The following is a 22,434-nucleotide window of genomic DNA, read 5'->3' on the forward strand; positions in this document are numbered from 1 at the left end:
TCCAGCCTCAGCATTTTCATACATAGAGATCTATTTCATTGTCTGTAATCTGTGTTTGTTTTAAGCAATGAAAAGAAGATACTGCTCCTTCTATTCCATATAACCCAAGAGTTTATGGAAACATTTGGCTCTCTATAACTATAGCTGAAACTGACCATACCAAGATTTAGGACATTTGAAAGCAGTGTCACATTAGAAGGCTGATAGATTTTATTGTTTTTACCTTTCATATAAAATCTTTTAATATAACAGTTAACTCCCTGCAACAGTGATTTGAAATCTTCAATTAATGAAAAGCCTTATATGTGGCTTGGATTATTATTGTCTCTTTTGTTGAATCTGAGATGGGATGCTTAAGAACAAGGTACTTGTTATTCTTGTTCTTTAAAATATGACCTCAAATTGTAGGTACTGAAAGCTTGTAGAGCTTGAATGACCTTCAGCAATGCTCCTTTTCTAATTTAAAGGTGAGGAAATTGAGATCCACAAAAATTATGTCACCCGTTCAAGGTCATAAAGTTAGGTAGTGACAAAGGCAAGACTCCACTTGGGTCTTCCACCTTCCAAACCCATCTTCTTTCAAACACTGCACAGCCTCCCTCCCTCCTTCCTTTAAAAACAGAAAATGTCCTTTTGGAACATAAGTATAAAATAGTTCATTCACCCTCCTCCTTTATAATCTGCTCATATGTTCAGTATATGGCCAAAACAAGGTAATCCAGTGAGACTAACAAAAGTTAAGTTACTGTACAAGCATTGACTCTCAATTTAAGTTTTGGACATAATTTGCATTATAAAGAATACTGTGCTTTCCTGTTTTTAATTGTACTTATTATAAACAAAGAATATACTGGATAAAGAAAATGTGGTACACATACACCATGGAATACTATGCAGCCATAAAAAGGAATGAGATCATGTCCTTTGCAAGGACATGGATGGAGCTGGAAGCCATTATCCTCGGCAAACTAACACAGGAACAGAAAACCAAACACACTGCCTGTTCTCACCTGTAAGTGGAAGCTGAATAATGAGAACACATAGACACAATGGTGGGGAACAGCACACACTGGGGCCTGTCATAGGGTTGGGGGTGGGAGGAGGGAGAGCATCAAGAAAAATAGCTAATCGATGCTGGGCTTAATACCTAGGTGATGGGATGCAAACCACCATGGCACATGTTGACCTATGTAACAGACCTGCACATCCTGCACATGTACCCCTGAACTTAAAAGTCGGAAACAAAAAAAATAAAAAGCTTTTTTAACTTTGAAGACAAATGTGAGAAACTCCGCAGTCAGCTTTGGACTCAGGGAACTTGACGTCCATACTTCAGCCCCTTTTAATGAGGACTAGGCCTAAATGTGTAGGATTAGCGTCTATCGTTCTCTCCCACATTATCGCTTGGGACATTTCAAAGACATTTCAGGAGGTAATTTTTCTAATTTTTGATTATTTTGTTTTCAAAATAAAGGCAAATTTGGACATTGACTGATTTATTTTCCTCATACTTTTTAAAAAGCAGCTTTTGATAATTCATGCACCAAAAAAACACCCTTCTAAGGTATACAATTCAGTGTTTTTTAGTATATTCACAAAGCTGTACAAGCAGCATCACTATCTAATTCTAGGACACTTTCATCACTCCAAAAAGAAATGCATACCAATTAACAGTCACTCACTATTCCCTCCATCAGTCCATAGCAGCCACTAACTTAATTTCCCTTTATATGGACTTGCTTATTCTAGGCATTTCATATAAATGGAATTACACAGTATGTGGCATTTTGTGTCTGGCTTCTTAGCATGTTTTCAAGGTTCATCCATGTTGTAGCAAGTATCAGTACTTCATTTTTATAGCCAAGTAATATTCTACTGTGTAGATATGGTGGTAACATGTTATTTACCCATTCAGTATTTGACAGAAGTTAAATAGTTTTGTATGCACTCATAAAAATAAATGTATCCAGAAATATTAGCATACCATCAGAAGTGTCTGTCTGTGGAGTGTATCCTTCTGAAAGGTTGAAGGTCCCATTATCAGTCCAGGATACCTCTGAGACGTCTGTGTCAGACACAGATAACTCTTTGGCAGCAACCGTGAGGCTAATCTGTGTTAATATAAATAAATACCAGTGGCACATTTTAACCTGCTGAAGGGAATATTTTGAAAAATCCATATGAACCCCCAAAATGACAGAGTAATAAAAACCAAATGGATATTTTTATTTTGAAATCATTCAGTCATCTTACAGAAATATGAGGAGTTTATTAGGAAGATCATTCAGCTTTGTATACATAAATGCATTTACAGTCAAACCACACGGGAACAAATTGAAAACTAAACAAAAAATACCTTAGGACAAAGAGCTGAAAAGTCTAATTCACTGTCATCTTTGTGACTTTTTTCTTTATCTGCTTCTGTTGAGGAAAAAATTTGGAAGCTTTCAGTTTCCTAGCCAACTCAGACATAGTGCATTTATTTCATTATGTATTCTTACCCCACATTTCTCATATTCTCCAAATACAAATATATATTTCTCATATTCTCAACTACAAATATAATTATATGTTTGCACATAACAAGCTTCACATATTTGCAAAGGAAATGATCCACATTAGTGGCTCTCTTAATATTGTCCCTGAAACAGCAAAAGCATCCTCCCTGGGAACTTTTTAGAAATGCAGATTCTCAGGCCCTACCCTAGACCTACTGAATCAGAAACTCTGGGCTGGGGCCTAGCAATCTGTCCTTTAATAAGCCCTCCACGTGACTCCGATACATTCTAGTTTGAGAACCTATAAGGTCATAAGCCAAGTTAAAAAGTAAGAGATGATTATATTGGCTTTTCCTGTATTTTCTTTTTCTTTGTGATAGTCCAACCCAAAATAAAACTAAGTAAATCATAAGTAGCACAATAAAGAGTGTTGAAGCCTTTTCTTTCTCCCCTGACACTGTGGATTAAAAAGTCAATTTATTTAATTGTATATTTGAGAAAAGAAGGAAAGCCCAAATAGGAAAAGGATATATATAACTTTGAGGGAGATTAGCTTCTATAATAATATTTAGTAAAAATCTAAAAGTATCCTCAAATGTATTAAAGGAATTTCCTAAAAATAGCTCGCTAATGTCTCATTTCATGCATAGAATCTAAAATATAAACTTTACCTACCAGATCTCTCACGTTTCTTCTGATTAATATATTCTCCAATTCCAAAATCCAGTTTCAGCAGAACTGACTTAATTTTGCTGTAAATTTTTTGTCCAATATCATTACATTTAAACAATGGACACAAAAATGCACACAGTACTGAAAGAAGAAAGAGAGCAGAGGTAAAATGCCTTTCCTTTCAAAAGGCTACGTACATTTCAGTATTTCACAAAATACTACATTTCTTTACTGAAAAACTTGTTTTTTTAAGGGAAATGCCGTTGTGAAATAAGTTTATAATTTCTATTCTTTTTCTGTAAGGTAAACATTTTCTGCCACCACCCACAAACACACACATGCATCCCACACTTACACAAGTTTATAATTTCTATTCTTTTTCTGTAAGGTAAACATTTTCTACCACCACCCACAAACACACACATGCATACCCACACTTACACAATGCTCAGAGTCATTGTTTCCAGGTGCAGTTAGATCAACTCCCTCCTTTCAATCCTTTTATTCTCAAAATTTATAGAAAAATTACATGCCTTCCAGACAACAGTCCTGGTTTAACTGTGTTTATTCAACGCCATTTCACCATGGGAAAGTTATTAGCCTCTCATCAATAATATTAGGATAGTAACATTATTTCCTGGGGTTGTTGTGAAGCATAAATGAAATCAATGCAAACCATCTGAATAATGCCTTGCCCAAATTATTCTTTCATTCCCCAGTCCTCTTCTCCTTTACCTCCTAAACAATGTCATCATGAGGCTGATGTTATATATGACTTCTTTTGGGGAGAATGGATTTGAGCTCTGACCATTTGCCATTTGCATTATGCATTAAGAATACAAAAAGAAGCAAAGATTGCCACACTCTAAGTATTGTATTCCTAATATTTATTTCTTTGTTCGTTTTAGGAAGTGTCCCGTATTATATTTTAAAATAAGAGCTACAAACTCAAATGTCTCTAGAGGCCAAGAAATTGTATGTAAATTTTAAAGTCCATTGTAAGAAAAATTGGAAAATATGGGGGTATGTTAAGTGGAGAGTGCCTGCCCCATCGAAAGGTAGCAGTGCCAGATCATAGTTTTCAGGTGAAGAAAATCCATACTTTTTAATAACATTTTTGGGTGGTCATTGATGTATAATAAAATACAGGTATTTAAAGTGTACAATTTGATAAATTTTGACATATGCATACAACTAAGAAGCCATCACCATAATCAAGATAGTGAACATGTCTACCAGTAGACATGAAGTTTTCTCATGGTTTTATTCAACCTTCCTTCCAGTCTCCTGCCTCTTCTCCCTGCCCCCACCCACCTCGTCCCCAGGCAACCACTGACCTGCTTTGTCACTAAAGATTGTTTGAATTTTCTGGAATAATATATAAATGGAATCACACTTTTTCATCTGGTTTTGTCTACTCAGTCTAATTATTTTGAGATTTATCTTCAGTGTTGTATGTATCCATTTTTAGTGCTAAGTAGTAATCCATTATATGGATATACCACAGTTTGCTTACCCATTCATCCAATTGATGGATGTATGGATTATATTCTGCTTTTGGCTACTACAAATAAATCTGTTATGAACATTTATGTCTTTGTACTTTCATTTCTTTTGGGTAAGTACCTAGTTGTGGGATAGCTTTGTCATGCAGTAGTTTTTAAGAAACTGCCAAACTGTTATCCAAAGTGATTTTAACATTCTACCTACCCCCCAACAGTATGTGAGAATTCCACTTGCTCTGCATCCCTCCTAATACTTGATATGGTCAGTATTTTTAATTTTAGCCATTCTGGTAGGGATGCAATGGTATTTCATTGTGGTTTTAATTATTTTTTTGAGCCAAAGAACATGCACGAAGGCAAAGGTGTTGGTGTGTTTTTGGGAGGTGGGGCATACAGCTTTATGTATACTTTTACTGACAAAATTTAACATAAAATTATTCACTTATAATTCTGCCTTTTGCAGCTATTCTTCCAATTTTAAAATAGAGACATGTCTCTAGGAAAATGGAGAAACTTTGTACAGCAGGAGATTAAAGAATAATCAACTTGTATTATAGTTAAGAACTCATCCCCCCTCTTCAAACTACAGGTCTGTTGACCATAAGGTGATACCATATGCATCACAAAACTTAGCCATATGTTCTACTATACTTACACAGTAGATAGCTGAGTATAACCCCAGGAATGTAACTTCCCAAGATCGTAAAAAATGTGCACACACTACAGACCAGGAGACAAAACTGGAAATAATAGAAATAACATGGGATAGTTAAGCATAACACCAAGATATTTTGGAGCACAGGATACACACACAATTGTAAATCTATAAGTGACCGGTATAAGTGACCTATCTGGTTATTACAGATTTTTTCCAAAGAGCATTATTTTGCACTAAGGGCTGACTAATGACTGCTGCATTCAACCAGTCTTAGTCCATTTCAACACTTGGTAATAATTATTTTGAGGACACAGGAGCTAATTTCTGGCACAGAGAGTGACAACTCCCATTACTCATGCCTGTGGCTATATTACTGCCAGGTGCAAGAGAACAGAAAACTATTATGTTCCCAGAAACTTCTTTTACTTCGCTCATTTAAGGAAATTAATGCGGCCTGATAACTACATCTGAAAGTTCAAACTACCACTATAAGCCCACTGAAATTCATAAAAACACAGCAAAACAAGTTACAGAAATTAGAGGTATCTACACAAATCTAACGTAATTTACACAAATCTAATGTAATTTATAGCTGCTAAGCTAACAGGATAAATTTATGGCCATCACTATCCTCTTTCCTAACCATATATACTGCTCAAACTGACCCCACTTCTAAGTCACCTAGAAAAAAACTGCCATTGAAATGAAACTCCTACAGTGACATGTTTATTTTCCTTCTGTCATTTATGGTTAAAAAATCTTGATTGTTTTAAGAAATTTAAAAACATCAGAAAATATCCTTAATTCCCTTCAGAAACATCAAGGCAGAAAAATGTTCCCATAAAGTCTTCACCTGATTTTTCACACTCCAGTCTTAAACTGTCTTATATTTTTGCATCATCTTTAAACAGTGATAGTAAATTAAACTGATAAGCAAGCAAAGGAAATTCATTAAGGGAGTTTCTAAAAGATACAGGAGGAAGGAATACATACCTCTGATCAATAACTGATGATGATAAAGAGCAAAGGGGTCTAAATCTAAGTTTAATTTTGATTTTTCATTCTTCGGTACAGAGTTAATAAATTAACTAGTCAAAAGTAGATTAGATGACTTGTGGAACAAAATTAAGAGCTGTTTCTAAAACAGCAAGGGCCCTTGAAAGAATTTGGAATTCTATAAATGAAATGGAAAGGCCATAAAAGTCAAAGGAACAAATAAGCCAAGAAAAGCATTACTATATCCAGGATTTAGTTTTACAAAGGGATTTCATATTATGCCCTACATTTGTAGCATCATCATTTTAAGCTAATTGACTTGGGGCACATTAATGCAACCCAATGCAGAAGTTTGAAGTTTAGAATCTTCCAAAAATACATTTAATCACTTCAGTAAAATCAACGTCAACAGCACATCATGCCCCAAATATAGGTATCTATGCTAAAAAAAAAAAAAATGCCTTCAATGAATAAAAAAATGCATCCAAATGCAATACTGCCACTTTAATACACTCAAAATGTCTCCAAGCATAGTTCTATTATTTAATACTATTGAAGTTATGATATTGCCTATACAAGGTACAAAGACAGAGATTTTCAATGCTGACATTCCTAGCTCTTCATTCTATCCACGGGTGGATACTCAAGGAGCTTGAAAGCAACACTGGAATAGACAAGGTCTATTGATGGTTCTGCACCTCACCCAAGCTATCAAGACAGTTGATCAGAATTAAAGCTGCCTTTATGCATAAAATAATACAAGTATGTGCGCCACTCCATGTAATCCCTTCCCAACCATGTAAGACACTTCCCCCTCATGGGTTTTATCTTAATTGGAAAAATACTCATTTTGTTTATATAATCACTATGAATGTTTTTGCCAAAAGTTTTCTTTCTTAAATAAGTAAATCATACAAGAATCTCCACTTTTTAGCTTGAAAATAAGATTCAGTTATCTCCAAAAGCACAGTCAAAGAACTATGTATTCATTTCATCTCCCTTTGACTTCAGCACCAGGCTAAATACGATAACTGAAATTCTTAAGACTGTTTTCTCCCTAGTCTTGCTGATAAGACCGATCACCATTCATTTTAGCTAATGAGCTAGATAAATATATATAAAATGTAAAACCAATCCAATTTCACAATGTGAGGCTGAGGATTATCTAGTGTTCGCACACTCACACATCTGAACCTTGCTGATACCAGCTTCTATGGCATATGTTCTTAGTATATTATATTTTAAATTGGAGAAATCTGACAAGCTGATAAAATAGGTTAGTTCATTTGTTTCCAAGTAACTGAACATTTTAAAACATACTCCTTTACTGGAAAACTTGCCTTGCCAGGGCTCTGCTGTTTAAAAAGAGACATTTCTTGAAGAAATATGCTGAAATTCATCCATGATTCTGCAATACAGTGGCTGAGCCTGGGTCTTTCATCTGGTTTGGAATTGATAACTTCCCAGCTAAAGAGACAAAAAGAAAAAGATATTACTGAACTTTGGATGATTCATTCAACATTTATGGCTTTGGCAAATATTTATTGAGCATCTACTGTTGGCCACACTCTCTGGAAAAGCCCTGTGAATTCAGAAGGGAACTATCCAGACACCTGCTTCAGGAAACTCACATGCCAAAAGAAACAATTAGCTGTCTAATTAATTGTCTGTTTACAATCAGGGAAACACTCAGGGAGAACAGGGTGAGGCTTAGGGACATCTTTAATGAAGAGTCATTTTAAAACTCAGATATGGGATGGATCAGCAGGTTAATCATAGGGTTCCAGGTAGAACAACATGCAATATATGCAGAGGCCCTGGAGTGGGAAGGAGCTTAAATGTGCTATCCTATTGAGTCTCAATGTGACTCCAGCAAAGTCAACCAGAAGAAAAACATGTGAAGCTGGAGAGGTAGGAGGAGACTAGGTCATGGAAGACTTGTTAGAAACGTCTTAAACCTTAAGGATTGGGAAACCACAGTACTTTTAGAGAAACCTTGGAATTAAGCATACAATATTAAGAATAAACACCAACAATGTATTTTCAATATATACCATGGTTGGAAAACTCTATAGAAAATTGTTAAAAAGATCTTACAATATCCTCTATTTTTCCAGAGTACATTTTCCTAATCATCATCTAGAATGTGTTGAGTGTGATGCATGGGCCGGCAACCAGCTTTCTCCCTGCCCTCATTTTCCACAGGAACCTCAGTGAGCTAAAAACTAGAAACAATCACTCCAGGAAGAAGACACATGTAAATACATGTCATTCCCTAACATTACAATGACATAAAGCTTAATTCCTGCTCTTGCAATCCTAACTCATAAAAACATACCAGTTCAAACAAGCCCTGTTAAGAATCCTCAAATTCATTCATTTAAGAGATTATTGAGAGATATGTGTCTACCATGTTGAAGGCACTGCCACAGAGCTATGGATATGGCAATAACAAAAGCAGCAAAGTTTCTAGAAGAAGACAAGAATTGTTAGTGAACTATCATCTGAGCTATGGTAGGGTACCAGGGTGAGGCTGATCTCTGGATTCAATTCCAGTAGCCCTAAGACGAATCAAAACTACCTTTGCCCTTAGATGCTCAACTATACAGAAGTTTATGTACATACAGATTCTGTGACTTTTAATATATTTTGAATAGTAAGGCAATTTGTAAATTACAATTCCTTTTTATAAAAATAATTTTAATCCAAGTTTAAATGAGTGCAATGGCATATTTTAAAAGGGGGGAAGTATACCATTTTCCTTCCTCTTTGTTCTTTCAGCCTCAACTAATGCTCTGGAGAGTCACTGAGCTACCAGTTGTCCAGGCTGATGTTATTCCTGCAGGTAGATTTCCTGTCTGTCAGAAGAAATGAACTTTTGGGGATGGTTTATGCATCCATTAACTCTACCCACTCTTGAATCACTGAGCATATCTGTTTTCAGGGGGCCATATCTGGCACCAGGTTTGCATACCCCATGATTCCACATCTATTAAAATACTAAGTGCATAGCTAAGAAGCAGATATCTGTGGCAAAATCTTGCCACAGATATCTGCTTAGTGGGAAAAGATTTTGCACCAGAGAGCAAAGGCTATATGGCAAAGGAAATATAAGGTTATTAAAATGCAGTCTGTTTTCTCAGAATATTATAGATTTGCTGCAAATTGGCACAGACAGGCTAGGCTACTGTTCAGTTTAATGGGACCATGAAGATGACAGAAAACATTTTAATTTCTGCTCTCTATGCATATTGAATAATTATTTAAGGATTCATTTGAACTGTTTGCCCAATATAATTCTAACAAAAATCAATGAAAAGCTATAATGGAAGGATTTGTTATTTTCTTTTAAAGATTAAGATGGAATAAATGAACAGTTCATAACTCCTGGCCTCAAACAATCCTCCCACCTTGGCCTTCCAAAGTGCTGGGATTACAGGCATGAACCACTGCGTGAGGACAAAAAAAATATTTTTTTGAATGAATAGTACTTTGTACAGATGCTGGAACTTTGTTCTAATATCATCTTTAGGATTCATGTCTTGGAAATGACACCATATCTATATTTGTTTACATATTTTTTATTACTGCTTAAGTAAATGTCCCCAAATTGTAAAAGAGCCTAGTATAATACTAAATTGTCACTATAGAGATAATGCTAGAACAAAGACTTCATATAACTTAAGGTGTTTTATAGAGATTACTATGAAATAACTAAACACTCTCTTTTGCATTTAAGGGTCTTATCTATTTTCCACAGGGGACTTCAAGTGGACACCATCTATCCACTAATTTATTCATTTATTCAATAAAAAGTTATTAAGTTCCCCCTTTGTGTCTTGCATCACACTAAATGTGGAAAATACTGTTATTTCAAAAACTTGAATGCTGGTAGCACTATTCCTCTGTGTCTATAGATAAACAGTATTTGCTGGAAATAAAGAAAAAAATACGCAATCTTTGACTATCTTCCATAGTCATAAGAAAACACTCTTAATTATATTACATTTTTCCCCTTTTAAAAAGCTTCATATAATAGTTTTTTGGGACAATAAATTTCATCATTACTTACATTTTTATTAACACAATAAATTATAATTGATATTTGAATTGTTATAATCACAAACAGAAATGAGAAATTCATTGTGTACAACTTGAAAATAATATCTAACCAAATGGGTTTGTAAAGAGTAATAAGTGTTTGAGATTAAAAATAAATGTTCAGATTGGGCTGAATAAAATTTAATCGAAATATATACGATTTAAAAAGAAAATGTAAGTTCCAGGGTGAAGAAAAGATGTCACTCCACATCTTTTCTTCTGGACCAAAAACAGGTGCTCCCTGGGAGTTTAACAATAGTCTTAAATTGCCCAGTGATTAATTCTGAGTACCATAGGAACTCACATTTCTATAGTCTTCCAGTGAGTTTCCCATTAATTTATGTCACCACAGTTCAATTTAGGTTATACAGAATTAGATAATTTGACATGAGACGGGACATTTGATGTCAACTTTTCAAATTCCCTTATTTTATAGGTGAGGAACGTGAAATCCAACTTTTTGCAGCTAGTGTGAGGCAGAGCCAAGACCCAAGGCCAGGACTCTGGGTTTCCAATACAGTTCTAATCCTTTAAAATGTGTGCCCTCTTCAAAGGGTGAATACATTCAATGATATTCTTTGAAGAGACCACATGGCAATTCAGAATGAGAAGGAACATTTCATGTTCCTCACTCCTTCCTAGAACCAGAAGAGATGAGGTGTGATTGACCAATACCAACGTGCCATCATGCAGGACCAACCCTTTCCAGGAAAACAGAGCACTTCATGTGCAGAATCCAAACACTCAGCAGAAACCAAGATCTACGCTTAGTGGTTGGTTGATGTTTAACACAGGTGTCATCTGCACACACACACATACACACGCTGAGTTGCTACATAATGAAACTCTAGATTTTCCCAGAGAGCCTTATTTGGAAAACACATAACTAGAAAAAAGATCTCCTGTGAATGCTGGGCAAGGCTTGGGGAACAGATCTTTTCCATGGTGTGTAGCTGTCTTCCCACCATCCTTGGCACTGATCACCATGCAACATAAGGCCCAACTAACATAAAAGGAAATGAAAATACCTAAGGCTTCAAAACATTTTGAGTTTGTACTAAGTTCCTAAACAAACAATACAAGTCTTCTGTGACTGACGCTCAACTAAGGGAGAAAATTCATTACCAGTAGCTTTATTAATATTTCCTCCTTAGTTTCAGAGAGACCATGCACTTTCCAAGTTCAAAGGGAAATAGGTTCTTTGGTTCATCTTTCTATCCATCTCCCCTCCCTCTCGCCAGCCTTCCAGCTTTCTCTCACACTCTTGCCTTCACTAAGGAGTGAACTCATCACACACTCCAGCCACAAGATAAAGACCATTTAAGAGTCACCCCCCGATGACCATCATCCCCAACTTTCCATCCTCATAGCCAGTCCAGTTCAAGTAGTTCCCAGGGAGAAGTCACTACAAGCCCCAGCCTCTACATGGCCATGCCATCTATCAAATGGGCTTTGCTCAAGGATCTGTAACTGTAAATGATTCCCAAAAAAGCCCCAGCAGATGCCATCTGGTTAAGTTTTCCTTCTTACGGAAAAACTAGTCAGGTGTTTTGATGAAGGCCATTCTCCAATCAAGCAATTCTTTATCAAAGAACCCTAAGCCAGGGCAAAGTCCTTTTTCAGCAGCTGAAGAATTTCTGGTTTTACCTGCCAGTGAAACTCTAAGGGAACAAAACATGGAAAGATGGCTCCTAGATAAGCAAACTCACTTTGTCCACAGAAAGGAGCTTTGGCTTCTCAGTAGAATTTCAAGCCAACATCCCTTCTTTCTTCCTCCCTGTCCCTATTAGAATACAATTTACCATATACATTGGGAGGTCTGGCCAAATAAGCCCTTCGTGCAGTTCCTGAAGCTGTAGTTGTGAGACACCCAGGGCGCTGTTTAAGCAGCAGCTGTGTGGGCCTTACTGAAGAGACGGAGATGGAGCAGGCCTGGGTGAGGCTCAGAAATCTGCATTTTAACAGGTGTCCCAGATGATGCTGAGGCAGGTGTTTCTTACCTTAAGAGTCACTGTGAGAAATACCCTTGATAAAGTAACACTGAATTCCTGTCCTACAAATAAAGAGGAGGGAGACTTCTGCTTCTGGGCAAGATGGTGTGAGAGGGAGCTGATATACCCAACCCACTTGAAACAAAGAAAATCTATGCAACAACGATTTTCAAAACTCTGGGCATTAGGCAAGGAAGGACAGTGACTCCTAAGGGATGAGAAACCAATAAGAGAGTTATGTGATCACCCAGCTCACTGCCTTGAGTGTTTCCTGGCCTGGGAGCAGGGGCAGCAACCCAGGTACCATCTGGCAACTCCCTGAGTTGAGGAGACATTGCTGAGGGTCCAAAAAGGAGATCCAAGGGGCCAGAGTTTGCAGGACCCAGTGCCAGAGAGCAGAGCACAGTACAGAGGGAGATAAAGGGAGAGGTCTGATGTGGGGGATTCCTGGAGTCTTCAGCTGAGGCTTTGCTGGCAACAGGCGTGTGAGGAGCCCCGAGGCCAGGAAAGAGCCATCAGAAAGGACTAGAAGGAACAGTGTCTTTGGCCAAGAATGACACCTGGTCCCACCAACTAGACTGAAAAACTTCAAAATTCACAGACATGGGTAGAATACTCAGAAGGGTCTTGCCTCAGTAGCAGAGAATAATCAGTCCTAAACTAAATGCGGCTCTGGTCCTAACAAGTCTTAAAAGCAGACCTTAGGCCGGGCGTGGTGGCTCACGCCTATAATCCCAGCACTTTGGGAGGCCGAGGTGGGCAGATCATGAGATCAGGAGATCGAGACCATCTTGGCCAACACGGTGAAACCCCATCGCTACTAAAAGTACAAAAATTAGCCAGGCATTGTGGCATGCGCCTGTAGTCCCAGCTACTCAGGAGGCTGAGGCAGGAGAATCACTTGAACCCAGGAGGCAGGGGCTGCAATGAGCCGAGATAGCGCCACTGCACTCCAGCCTGGGCAACAGAGCGAGATTCTGTCTCAAAAAAAAAAAAAAAAAAAAAAAAAAAAGCAGACCTTAAAAGGATCAAACTGATTTTAAGTGATTCAACCGCCAACTGTAGGATACAAAGTGGTGAGTTTTGTTATGAACAAAATAACTCAGTCAAACCAGGATGTGAAGCAGTTCACTTATTTTACTTTCATGTGTATCTTTTAAATTGTCATGTACCTTTGTTCCCTTAAAAAATATAGTTATCAAAACAATGTTTAAATATTATAAGATTTGTCTTTGTGTAGTTTAATGCCTGCATAATGGAATTTCTAATGCACTTGGCTGGCAGTTTCAGAATGCAGCACACAGTATTCTCCATTAGGGGGTTCTGTAAGACTAAGAAATAGGACACACTTGTGCTCTTTAAAAATAGATTGTAATTCTGTAAGACAGAACATGTGCTAGCAGCCTGTTTCATCCCTTTCACCAATAGTATCTTTGAGCACTAGAAAAAATAATGCTGCAACAAAATGAATCTTGGCATAGAAGAAATACTATCTCATTATCATTTAACTTCTGTTCGTTTCAATAAATATGCAGTGAATGTACATTAACTGTCACCATTCCTGGCTCTGGGACTGAGAGCTGACTAAGGCACAGCCTGTAACCAATAAGTTAAAGTGTACATGTGACCCAAGAATGATGCAAAGCATACACACACTGGTGATACATGAAACTCACCTTTAAAAAATGGCATTTAATTGTATCTAGGGCTATTGGAGATACATGAATTTGAAAACTAAGTTGGGGATTGGATATATGAGGAGAGCTTGTTAAATGTAAGATCTTTTCACTATTGTACATTTTACAGGACAATGTTTTAGCATATACTAATGAACTTAAAAGTGTTTTTACAACTCAGTTATTTTTGAAAGCAAAAATTATATTTTTAATATATCAAAGCTAAAATCTTTTCACATATTTCTTGAGCTTTAGATTTGAGGAGATAATTACCAACCAGAGATAGGAAACCTGGAGTAGATGGAAAAAGAGAGGGAGGGAAAAAGTATATGGGAGGCAGGGAGAGAATATGAATGAATCCTGATAGTCAGGTTTGAGTTCTTGGGTCCTGTTGGGCCCAAAAGGCAAGGTGCAAAGCAAATCCACCCATGGACATCCCCCATAATTGGAGCCAGTTCCCTTGTGCCTTAAGCTGGTTTCTGGCATTTGTAAAACAAAATAAAGTGTCCCATGTTTCAGTGGGAGCAATGGAAAATTGTTTAAAATATCTTAAATTATGAATAAATGTAACTATTAAAAAAGAGTTATAAGATTACACAGATTACTATGACAGTTTTATTTAGGTGGCAATTTGTAGTAGAAAGGAAAGATGCAATTAGGTTATATAATAAATCAAGCAAAGGCAGTTTGTTAACAATTCAAATAAAGGGGGTTACAGGCACCATAAAAAAGAATAGCTAACACTCACCAGGGGTCAGGTAGTGAACAGCATCTTATAAACTTACTATCTTATAAACTTACTACTTACTTCAATCCTTACAACCAACCTGTGAGTGAACTACTGTTTATTATTCCTGTTCAACAGATTGAGAAAGTTGAGGCCCAGATACATTAGCTATCTTGTTCAAGGTCACAGAATGAATCCACAATGGAATAGGGAAGTAATGCATAGAACTGGGAATGCCCCTAATGTGGGGCGAGATACAGAAAAAAACACTCTCTGGATTGGAACATGGGGACCATTGCAAAGATGAGTAGGGAAGCACATTAGGGCAGTGCCACAGGCAGGATTATGGATCCCTAAATGCCAAGCTGCACAAATAGAAATCAAAATAGTTAAAAAGCGGCTTTGGTTCCCAGGTGAAACTCCTTGGTCCTAAGGCGTCTAGATTCTTATTTTCTCTCTGAACCCCTCCAGCTGTTCCTAAATTAGTACCCACAAAGTGATTCCATAATCACGAACCCAACTTCACAAACTTCAATTACAACACGTGCCCATAATAACCATGACCATGGCAACTATCTGCTAAGCTCTCCCTGTGTGCCAGGCACTATGTTAAGCACTCTGCCTGCATTGTCCCAATGTCCTCCACATGATCCCCCTATGACCCCATCCCATTACAATACCCTGCAAGGCAGGGTTATCTCCATTTTACCCAAGAGAAAACTGAGGCTGAAAAGGGCTCGAAACACAGCAGATCTCCTGGTTACTGACCACGACCGTCGCATCTGGTAACGTTCTTTCAGGGCAACTATGAATTGCAATTAATTTATGACATTTGTAACACTGACTCCCTGTTAGACTTTAAATCCCATGAAGGAATTCTTGGACAGTGCTCTGTCTTCAGTAGCTAACAGAGCTTGACATCTATGAGGCATAGAAAAATATTGAATGAATATAAACAGTAAACATCCAAAGAATAAAATATCAAAAATAATTAACAGTGGTTATTTGGTGGCACCATGCTTTTAATTCACTTATCTGAATGTTTCTATACATTACATGTTGGTAATAATTAGCATGCATTCCCTTATATGTATAAAAATATACAAAATAATAGACAAAAAGTCCTATTAAAAATCTAGAAAACAACTGTCATCTACATGGAAGAGTTTTGTTTTGTTCTTTCTTGCAAATGGGCAGTTAAAATGCCTTCAAAATTAGCTAATTAGGAAAGACGGGCCAGGCACAGTGGCTCACACCTGTAATCCCAGCACTTTGGGAGACAAAGGCAGGAGGATCCCTTGATCCCCAGAGTTCAGGACCAGCCTAGGCAACATGGCAAGACCCTGTCTCTACGAAAGAAAGGAAGAAAGAAAGAAAGATGCTTCATATATTCCAAGACTTTCTGGAACTGAAAATCGGTATTTCATATGAGATTTCTGCTGGCAAAACTTGAGCCTTAATGTGTGACTTGGGGATCCCTGGATCCATGAGTATCTCCTGCGGGCACTGTTCCCACATGGCCCACCAGCATTTGTGATATCAGTAGAGAACAGGACTGGGCCCTGATGAATATCCAACCTTCACATGAAATATCAGAGAAAAATGACTCCCTTTTTGGTTTTGCTTTTCAAGTTTTTGTAGGGCAACTGCACCCCGCTGGAGAACATTTTCAGACAGTGTTGTCCTCTCTCTCTCTCTCTCTCTCTCTCTCACACACACACACACACACCATTCTTGTTAGGTTTTAACTTTTTCACATCCTTATGAATTTATAGTGCAATAATCATTTCCAAAGATGTTTTGATTTCTGTTATAATACCTCCAGAAAGTATACATTATTTCACACTACTCATTATTTTCTTTTCAATTTATAAGAAATGGAAGTTGAAGCCAAACAATATTTTTCAGAAAGTTTGCTAAGTCACCATTCCATATTGACAAACTTAAAAAAAAAAAAAGGATTTGTTATAACTTGTCACCTGGCAACCATGACAAACAGCTGCTGCAACCATCACACCTATAAATATGCTTTGGCTTGGAGACCTTTCATTCTCAGCTAGTGACTAAGGGTCTCATGCTCTCTACTGGTAGTGGACATCTGTTGATGCTAATTCCTGTCGAATTTTTCTTAGAAAGGTCAGTCAGTATCTGGTTACAGATTTTAACATTTCTTAGTGTAATGTGTTAGAATTTTTTTTAATCCTGTGGATACTTATTATGTTCCTCTGTGTGTAGGTGCTTGCATATGACTGTATGTAGGCTGAGAAACAAAATAAAAACAGATATATTTCTCTGCATGAGCACTCACTGAATTAGAACCATGACAACGCAAATAAGATTTGTCAACTAGAGGATTAAAAAAAGCAAACACAAGATTAAGAAATTACATAGCACTCAACTTGAAGCGTTCACATTCTCAGGCCAATTAGCCACGTGAGCGACTCCTCCCAAGGCCAGGGACCAGAAGGCGCCAGTGAGTGCTGGCTTTTTCTGCCTGGAGAAGCTTTCTGCCCGGAGAGCCCCATCTTCCTCAGAGCAACTTAGTGTTCTATTTGGGGTTCTCCCTTTTCTTATATCAAGTTTAAAACGACTCAGAGATCAGCTACTTACTTTTGCGATTGACCCTTTCCACCTCCTATCTCAAACTGAGCACTGCTACTTCTCCAGGTGATCATCAATTATCCAATCCACCTAGATCATTTGGGAGGCTGACACTCAACTACCCATCATAGTATTTATTACAGTTTCAAGTTTCTATGAACAAGATGCCAAGTATAAGTCATTTTTCAGCGTTTTTAATTTTAACATTTTAATAACTAGACTTTCATAAGCCCAGGGCATGAGTAATGCAAATTCCATTACTAGCATAGGACAAGCACCTACTTGAGACCTGCAGGAGATTCAACACCCTTTCATTTGTGAATGCCAAGATTTGCTTCAATCACTGTCCCTGAGGGCAAAAAATATTTCTACTTTATCCCTGAAGGACAGATAATATCAGATAGTCAAGAAACACTCCTCAAGGAAAACAAAACTGTTATTGTGAAGCAGGCTGGCTCATTTAGATATAAGTCTTTTCTTGCATTCCACTGAAGATCCACAATTTCTGATGAATTTCAACCCAGGGTTTACTGTAGTTGGAGTCAAAAGTAAATGTCCCTTCCCTGCATTGCAACATTTGGCCTACTTATATGAAACCTGTGAGGATACTAAAAAATATGTTTCCTACAGCACAAAAAAAAGTCATTAACAATATTGTTCCTAATTTTGCTTTTTAGAGATGGTACCCACCATACTGGTCCTGAGCACCAGGTATATACAACTCAAACACTGAATTCTCAAGTTTCTCCAAAGTGCTTTTATTATGAAGGCCAATTCAAATTATTTTTGTTTGGAGAATCAGCCTTTGTAATAAAAAGCAATAACCTGGAAGATGGCAAACTTGGAGTGACTATCGCACATTGAGATATTCAGTCAAGATGCTGGGCTGTTTAATTAGGTCATATTCCCAACTTAGTCCTTTAAAGAGTGTATCTCTCATTTATGTTCACATAAATAATCAGAGGCTTTTAAAGGAATACACTCTTACTAAAAGAATCAGACCCTTATCAGTCACAGAAAAAAATGGCAATGCTTGCTAAACTTGCCCTCAGTCTCCCTCAACAGCAGATTTTGAGAATAAGCTATTATGTAAATAGTACATGTATTAATGGTAAATTAATAAATATAATATTCAACAACAGTATGCAGGGAAGATGGGTATGGGTATGAACTTGGGATTATAGATGACACAAAAAAAATGGTAGAAAGTTAATGACATGGTTTGAATCTGTGTCCCCACCAAATCTCATGTCAAATTGTAGTCCCAAGTGTTGGAGGTGGGGCCTGATGGGAGGTGGTTGAATCAGGGGGCAGACTCTCATGAATGGTTTAGCACCATCCCCTTGGTGCTGTGCTCATGATGGTGAGTGAGTTCTCAAGAGATACGGTTGTTTAAAGAGTGTGTGGCACCGCCCCCCTGCTCTCTCTTACTCCTGCTCTGGCCATGTAAGACATGCCTTGCTTCCTCTTTGCCTTCTGCCATGATTGGCAGCTTCCTTAGGCCTCCCCAGAAGCAGAAGCCACTTTGCTTCCTGTAGAGCCTGCAGAACCACGAGCCAATTAAAACTCTTTTCCTTATAGATTACCCAGTCTCTGGTATTTCTTTATAGCAGTGCAAGAACAGACTAATACAGAAAATTGGTACTGAAGAGTGGGGGCATTGCTGTAAAGATAAATAAAAATGTGGAAGCAGCTTTGAGACTGGGTAATAGGCAGAAGTTGGAAGAGTTTGGAGAGCTCAAAAGAAGACAGATGGATGAAGGAAAATTTGGAACATCCTAGAGACTTGAATGGTGGTGACCAAAATGCTGGTAGTAATATGGAAAATGAAGACTAGGCTGATGAGGTCTCAGAAGGAAATGAGTATCTTATTGGGAACTGGAGCAAAGGTCACTTTTACTATGTCTTAAGCAAGGCAACTGGCTGCATTGTGCCCCTGCCCTGTGAAACTCTGAACTTAAAGAGTGATGATTTAGGTATCTGGTGGAAGAAATTTCTAAGCAGCAAGGTGTTCAAGATGTAGCCTGGCTGCTTCTAAAAACCTATGCTTATATGTGTGAGCAAAGAAATGATGTGAAACTTGAACTTACATTTAAAAGGAAAACAGACCATAAAAGTTTGAAAAATTTGCAGCCTGGCCATGTGGTAGAAAAGAAAAGCCCATTTTTAGGGGAGGAATTCAAGCAGGTTGCAGATATTTGCATAAGTAAAAAGGAGCCAAGTGCAAATAGCCAAGTCAATGAAAAGCCCCATTGTCAAAGGCATTTCAGAGATCATCTAGCAACCCCTCCCATCACAGGCCCAGAGGCCTAGGATGACATAATGGTTTTTGTGGGCCAGGCCCAGGCCACCTCTTCCCTGAACAGCCTTGAGACACTGCTCCCTACGTCCCAGTCACTCCAGCTCCAGCTATGGCTCAAAGAGGCCAAGGTACAGCTCGGGCTGCTGCTTCAGAGGGTGCAAGCCATAAGCCTTGGTGGCTTCCATGTGGTGTTAACCCCACCCCTACTAAAAATACAAAAAATTGGCCGGGCATGGTGGCAGGTGCCTGTAGTCCCAGCTACTCGGGAGGCTGAGGCAGGAGAATGGCATGAACCCAGGAGGCAGAGCTTGCAGTGAGTCGAGATTGCACCACTGCACTCCAGCCTGGGCGACAGAGCGAGACTCTGTCTCAAAAAAAAAAAAATAGATGAGTATGAATATTCTTAGACTCAGGGTATAAGTTGAGTGCGGACTGGGGACTAACAAACCTAGCAGTCCACCCCTGTGGTATTCGATTCAATCCAATAAATCTTCACTTAGGTGCGGGGACTGAAGGGGTTATCAAATTGCCAATTGATTTAGGGCTTCAAACAAATTGATGTATTAGGCATGATTTCTAGTTTTATTTATTTAAAAAAGGAGCAAGAATTTAATGACAGAAGTCAAACCCAAGTAAAGGATCATTCTAAATTTTTCTGCTCATCCCCCCAAACCTTTTTAGTTTTGTCCACACTTAAAAAAAAAAAAAAGTAGTATTAGCAACTTACTCTTACTCTCTCCAATGCATTTGACTTAATTTTCATAAACAGTTATATGTATTACAATATAGGTTTTCCTATCATATCAAATGTCAAAGCAACAGTGGTCTAAACAAGAGAGCAGTTCATTTCTCCCTTATGTCACAGCAGAACATAGAAGTCCCAGGCTGATATGGGACATCCATAATATTGAAGACCCAGGCCCTTTCCATCTCATTGCTCAGACACTGTCAAATCACACTGCCACCCCATGGACCTTGCCCCATCCACATTACCACCAGCAGGAAGGGGTAAAAAGAAGCCGAGATAATTCCCCTTTCTCTTTAAAGTCATGGCCTGCAAGTTGCCTGTGCAACTTCCATTCACCTCCCACTGGCTGGAACATAGAAACATGGCCATGCCTACCTGCAAGAGAGCCTAGGAAACATAGTTCAATTGCTGGTGGCCACCACCCAGCTGAAACTCAGAATTCCATTACCCAAAAAAGAAAGGGAAGCTGGGTATTTGGAAACAACCAACAGAATCTGCCACAACAATTCTCTTTTTGATACCTTATTTCATCAGTTTACAAAATTTTATGCAATTACAATGGAAACAACGGGCACAAAGAGATTTGAGAATAAACACAACTGACTCAGCAAGCACACAACTCAAATGGTAGAAGCCGTTAGACACTAAAGGGCCAGATAGTAGATATTTTTGGCTTTGTTGGCTATACAACTCTGCCACTGTAGCAAAAAGGCAGCCATAGACAATATGAAAATGAAATAACATGGTTGTGATCCAATAAAACTTCATATACAAAATCAGGCTGCAGGGTGGATTTGGGCCCAGGCACAGGAGTCTGCTAGTTCAGGGTGTCATAGGTTCAGACACATGGCTATACAAAGGTGAGGAAAATCACTAATTCTGCAAGCTACTAGGAACTATTAAGAGAGCTTCTACTCTAATAGCACCTCCCATTTATTGAGCACACACCAAGTGCTAGGCATGACATTAGGAGCTTTATTATTATCTCTAATCCTCACAACAATCTGACGAGGTGGGTAAAATGCCTCCATTTTCCAGATAAGAAAGCAGACACAGCTAAGAAGAGGCGACCAGGATCAGAACCCAGTCTCCAGCTTCAATCCACCAGCCTCCAAAGCCCGTTCTCTTCCAGATGAAACAAGTTCTTCTACGGAAGTTGGAGAAAAATTGTCCTTTGGCTAACAATAAGTGAAATAAGTACACACAATTTCTTGTCACACTACCGGCAAAGCTGCTATGTCAGATTGGACATGTAAAGTATTACAATGACAAAGGCTTCCCTCTGATCTTAAAATATCCCCTGCCTAGCAGTTAACCTGGGCTTTAGCAGGGAGGCGCCTAACCTTCAGATTTTCCTGGGTAAAGTTGCCAAGGTCATAAGCTTTACAACATTGGTAACTAACAGGGGTCAGGGGCAGATAAAACTCAAGGTCACATCAACATCACTGACCACTTATAATGTCTTTGAAAGTTTATCTAAATAAAGAGAAAGATTATCACCCTCTGTCCTCATCTCGGGATAGGCATGTAACATTCCACCATTGCCATGCATGGCAGACCACACTAATGTGTCACAGCACTCTTTCCAGAAATTTCCCAACAAGCCCTCATGATCCTATTAGAGCTCCAGGCACCATTTCCAGTTTATAGGAGTTGGCATGAGAGAATGAAGTCATCAAACCCTCAACACTTGCCTTATGGGACACAACAGCTTCCAATTTTCCCCTCTCCTATGCCCAAAAAAGAGGATTATCAGTTACCTCCTTTATCATCAGTGCCAATGTTTGTTGTACCTTAGTTTATTGAGCAAATCTCTTCTTGTTTCAGCAAGCAAGTCAATTCATTCTAGGTTTATAATTTCTCTATGCATTCATTTTATAATGAAGTCTATCTCAAAGTCTTCCTGAGCACAAACAACTATGTTTCCAAAAGGAAGTTTTCACAATATTTCGGAATGGA

At 38.2% G+C, this 22,434-nt stretch overlaps 1 protein-coding gene across 2 annotated transcripts in view; it reads right to left on the bottom strand.

Annotated features, from left to right (window-relative positions):
- Positions 1-22,434, bottom strand: part of RETREG1 (reticulophagy regulator 1) — a 146,271-nt gene that overhangs the window by 2,631 nt on the left and 121,206 nt on the right. For both annotated transcript variants that reach the window (XM_014344836.4, XM_055112176.2), the window contains exons 4-8: positions 7,670-7,796; positions 5,331-5,415; positions 3,174-3,311; positions 2,357-2,421; positions 1,985-2,111 (exon numbers count right to left, since the gene is read on the bottom strand). In XM_014344836.4, coding sequence (XP_014200322.2) covers positions 1,985-2,111; positions 2,357-2,421; positions 3,174-3,311; positions 5,331-5,415; positions 7,670-7,796 — 542 coding nt within the window. The remainder of the gene's footprint in view (positions 1-1,984; positions 2,112-2,356; positions 2,422-3,173; positions 3,312-5,330; positions 5,416-7,669; positions 7,797-22,434) is intronic.

The sequence above is a fragment of the Pan paniscus genome, chromosome 4 (assembly GCF_029289425.2).
Source record: "Pan paniscus chromosome 4, NHGRI_mPanPan1-v2.0_pri, whole genome shotgun sequence".
Taxonomy (NCBI): domain Eukaryota; kingdom Metazoa; phylum Chordata; class Mammalia; order Primates; family Hominidae; genus Pan; species Pan paniscus.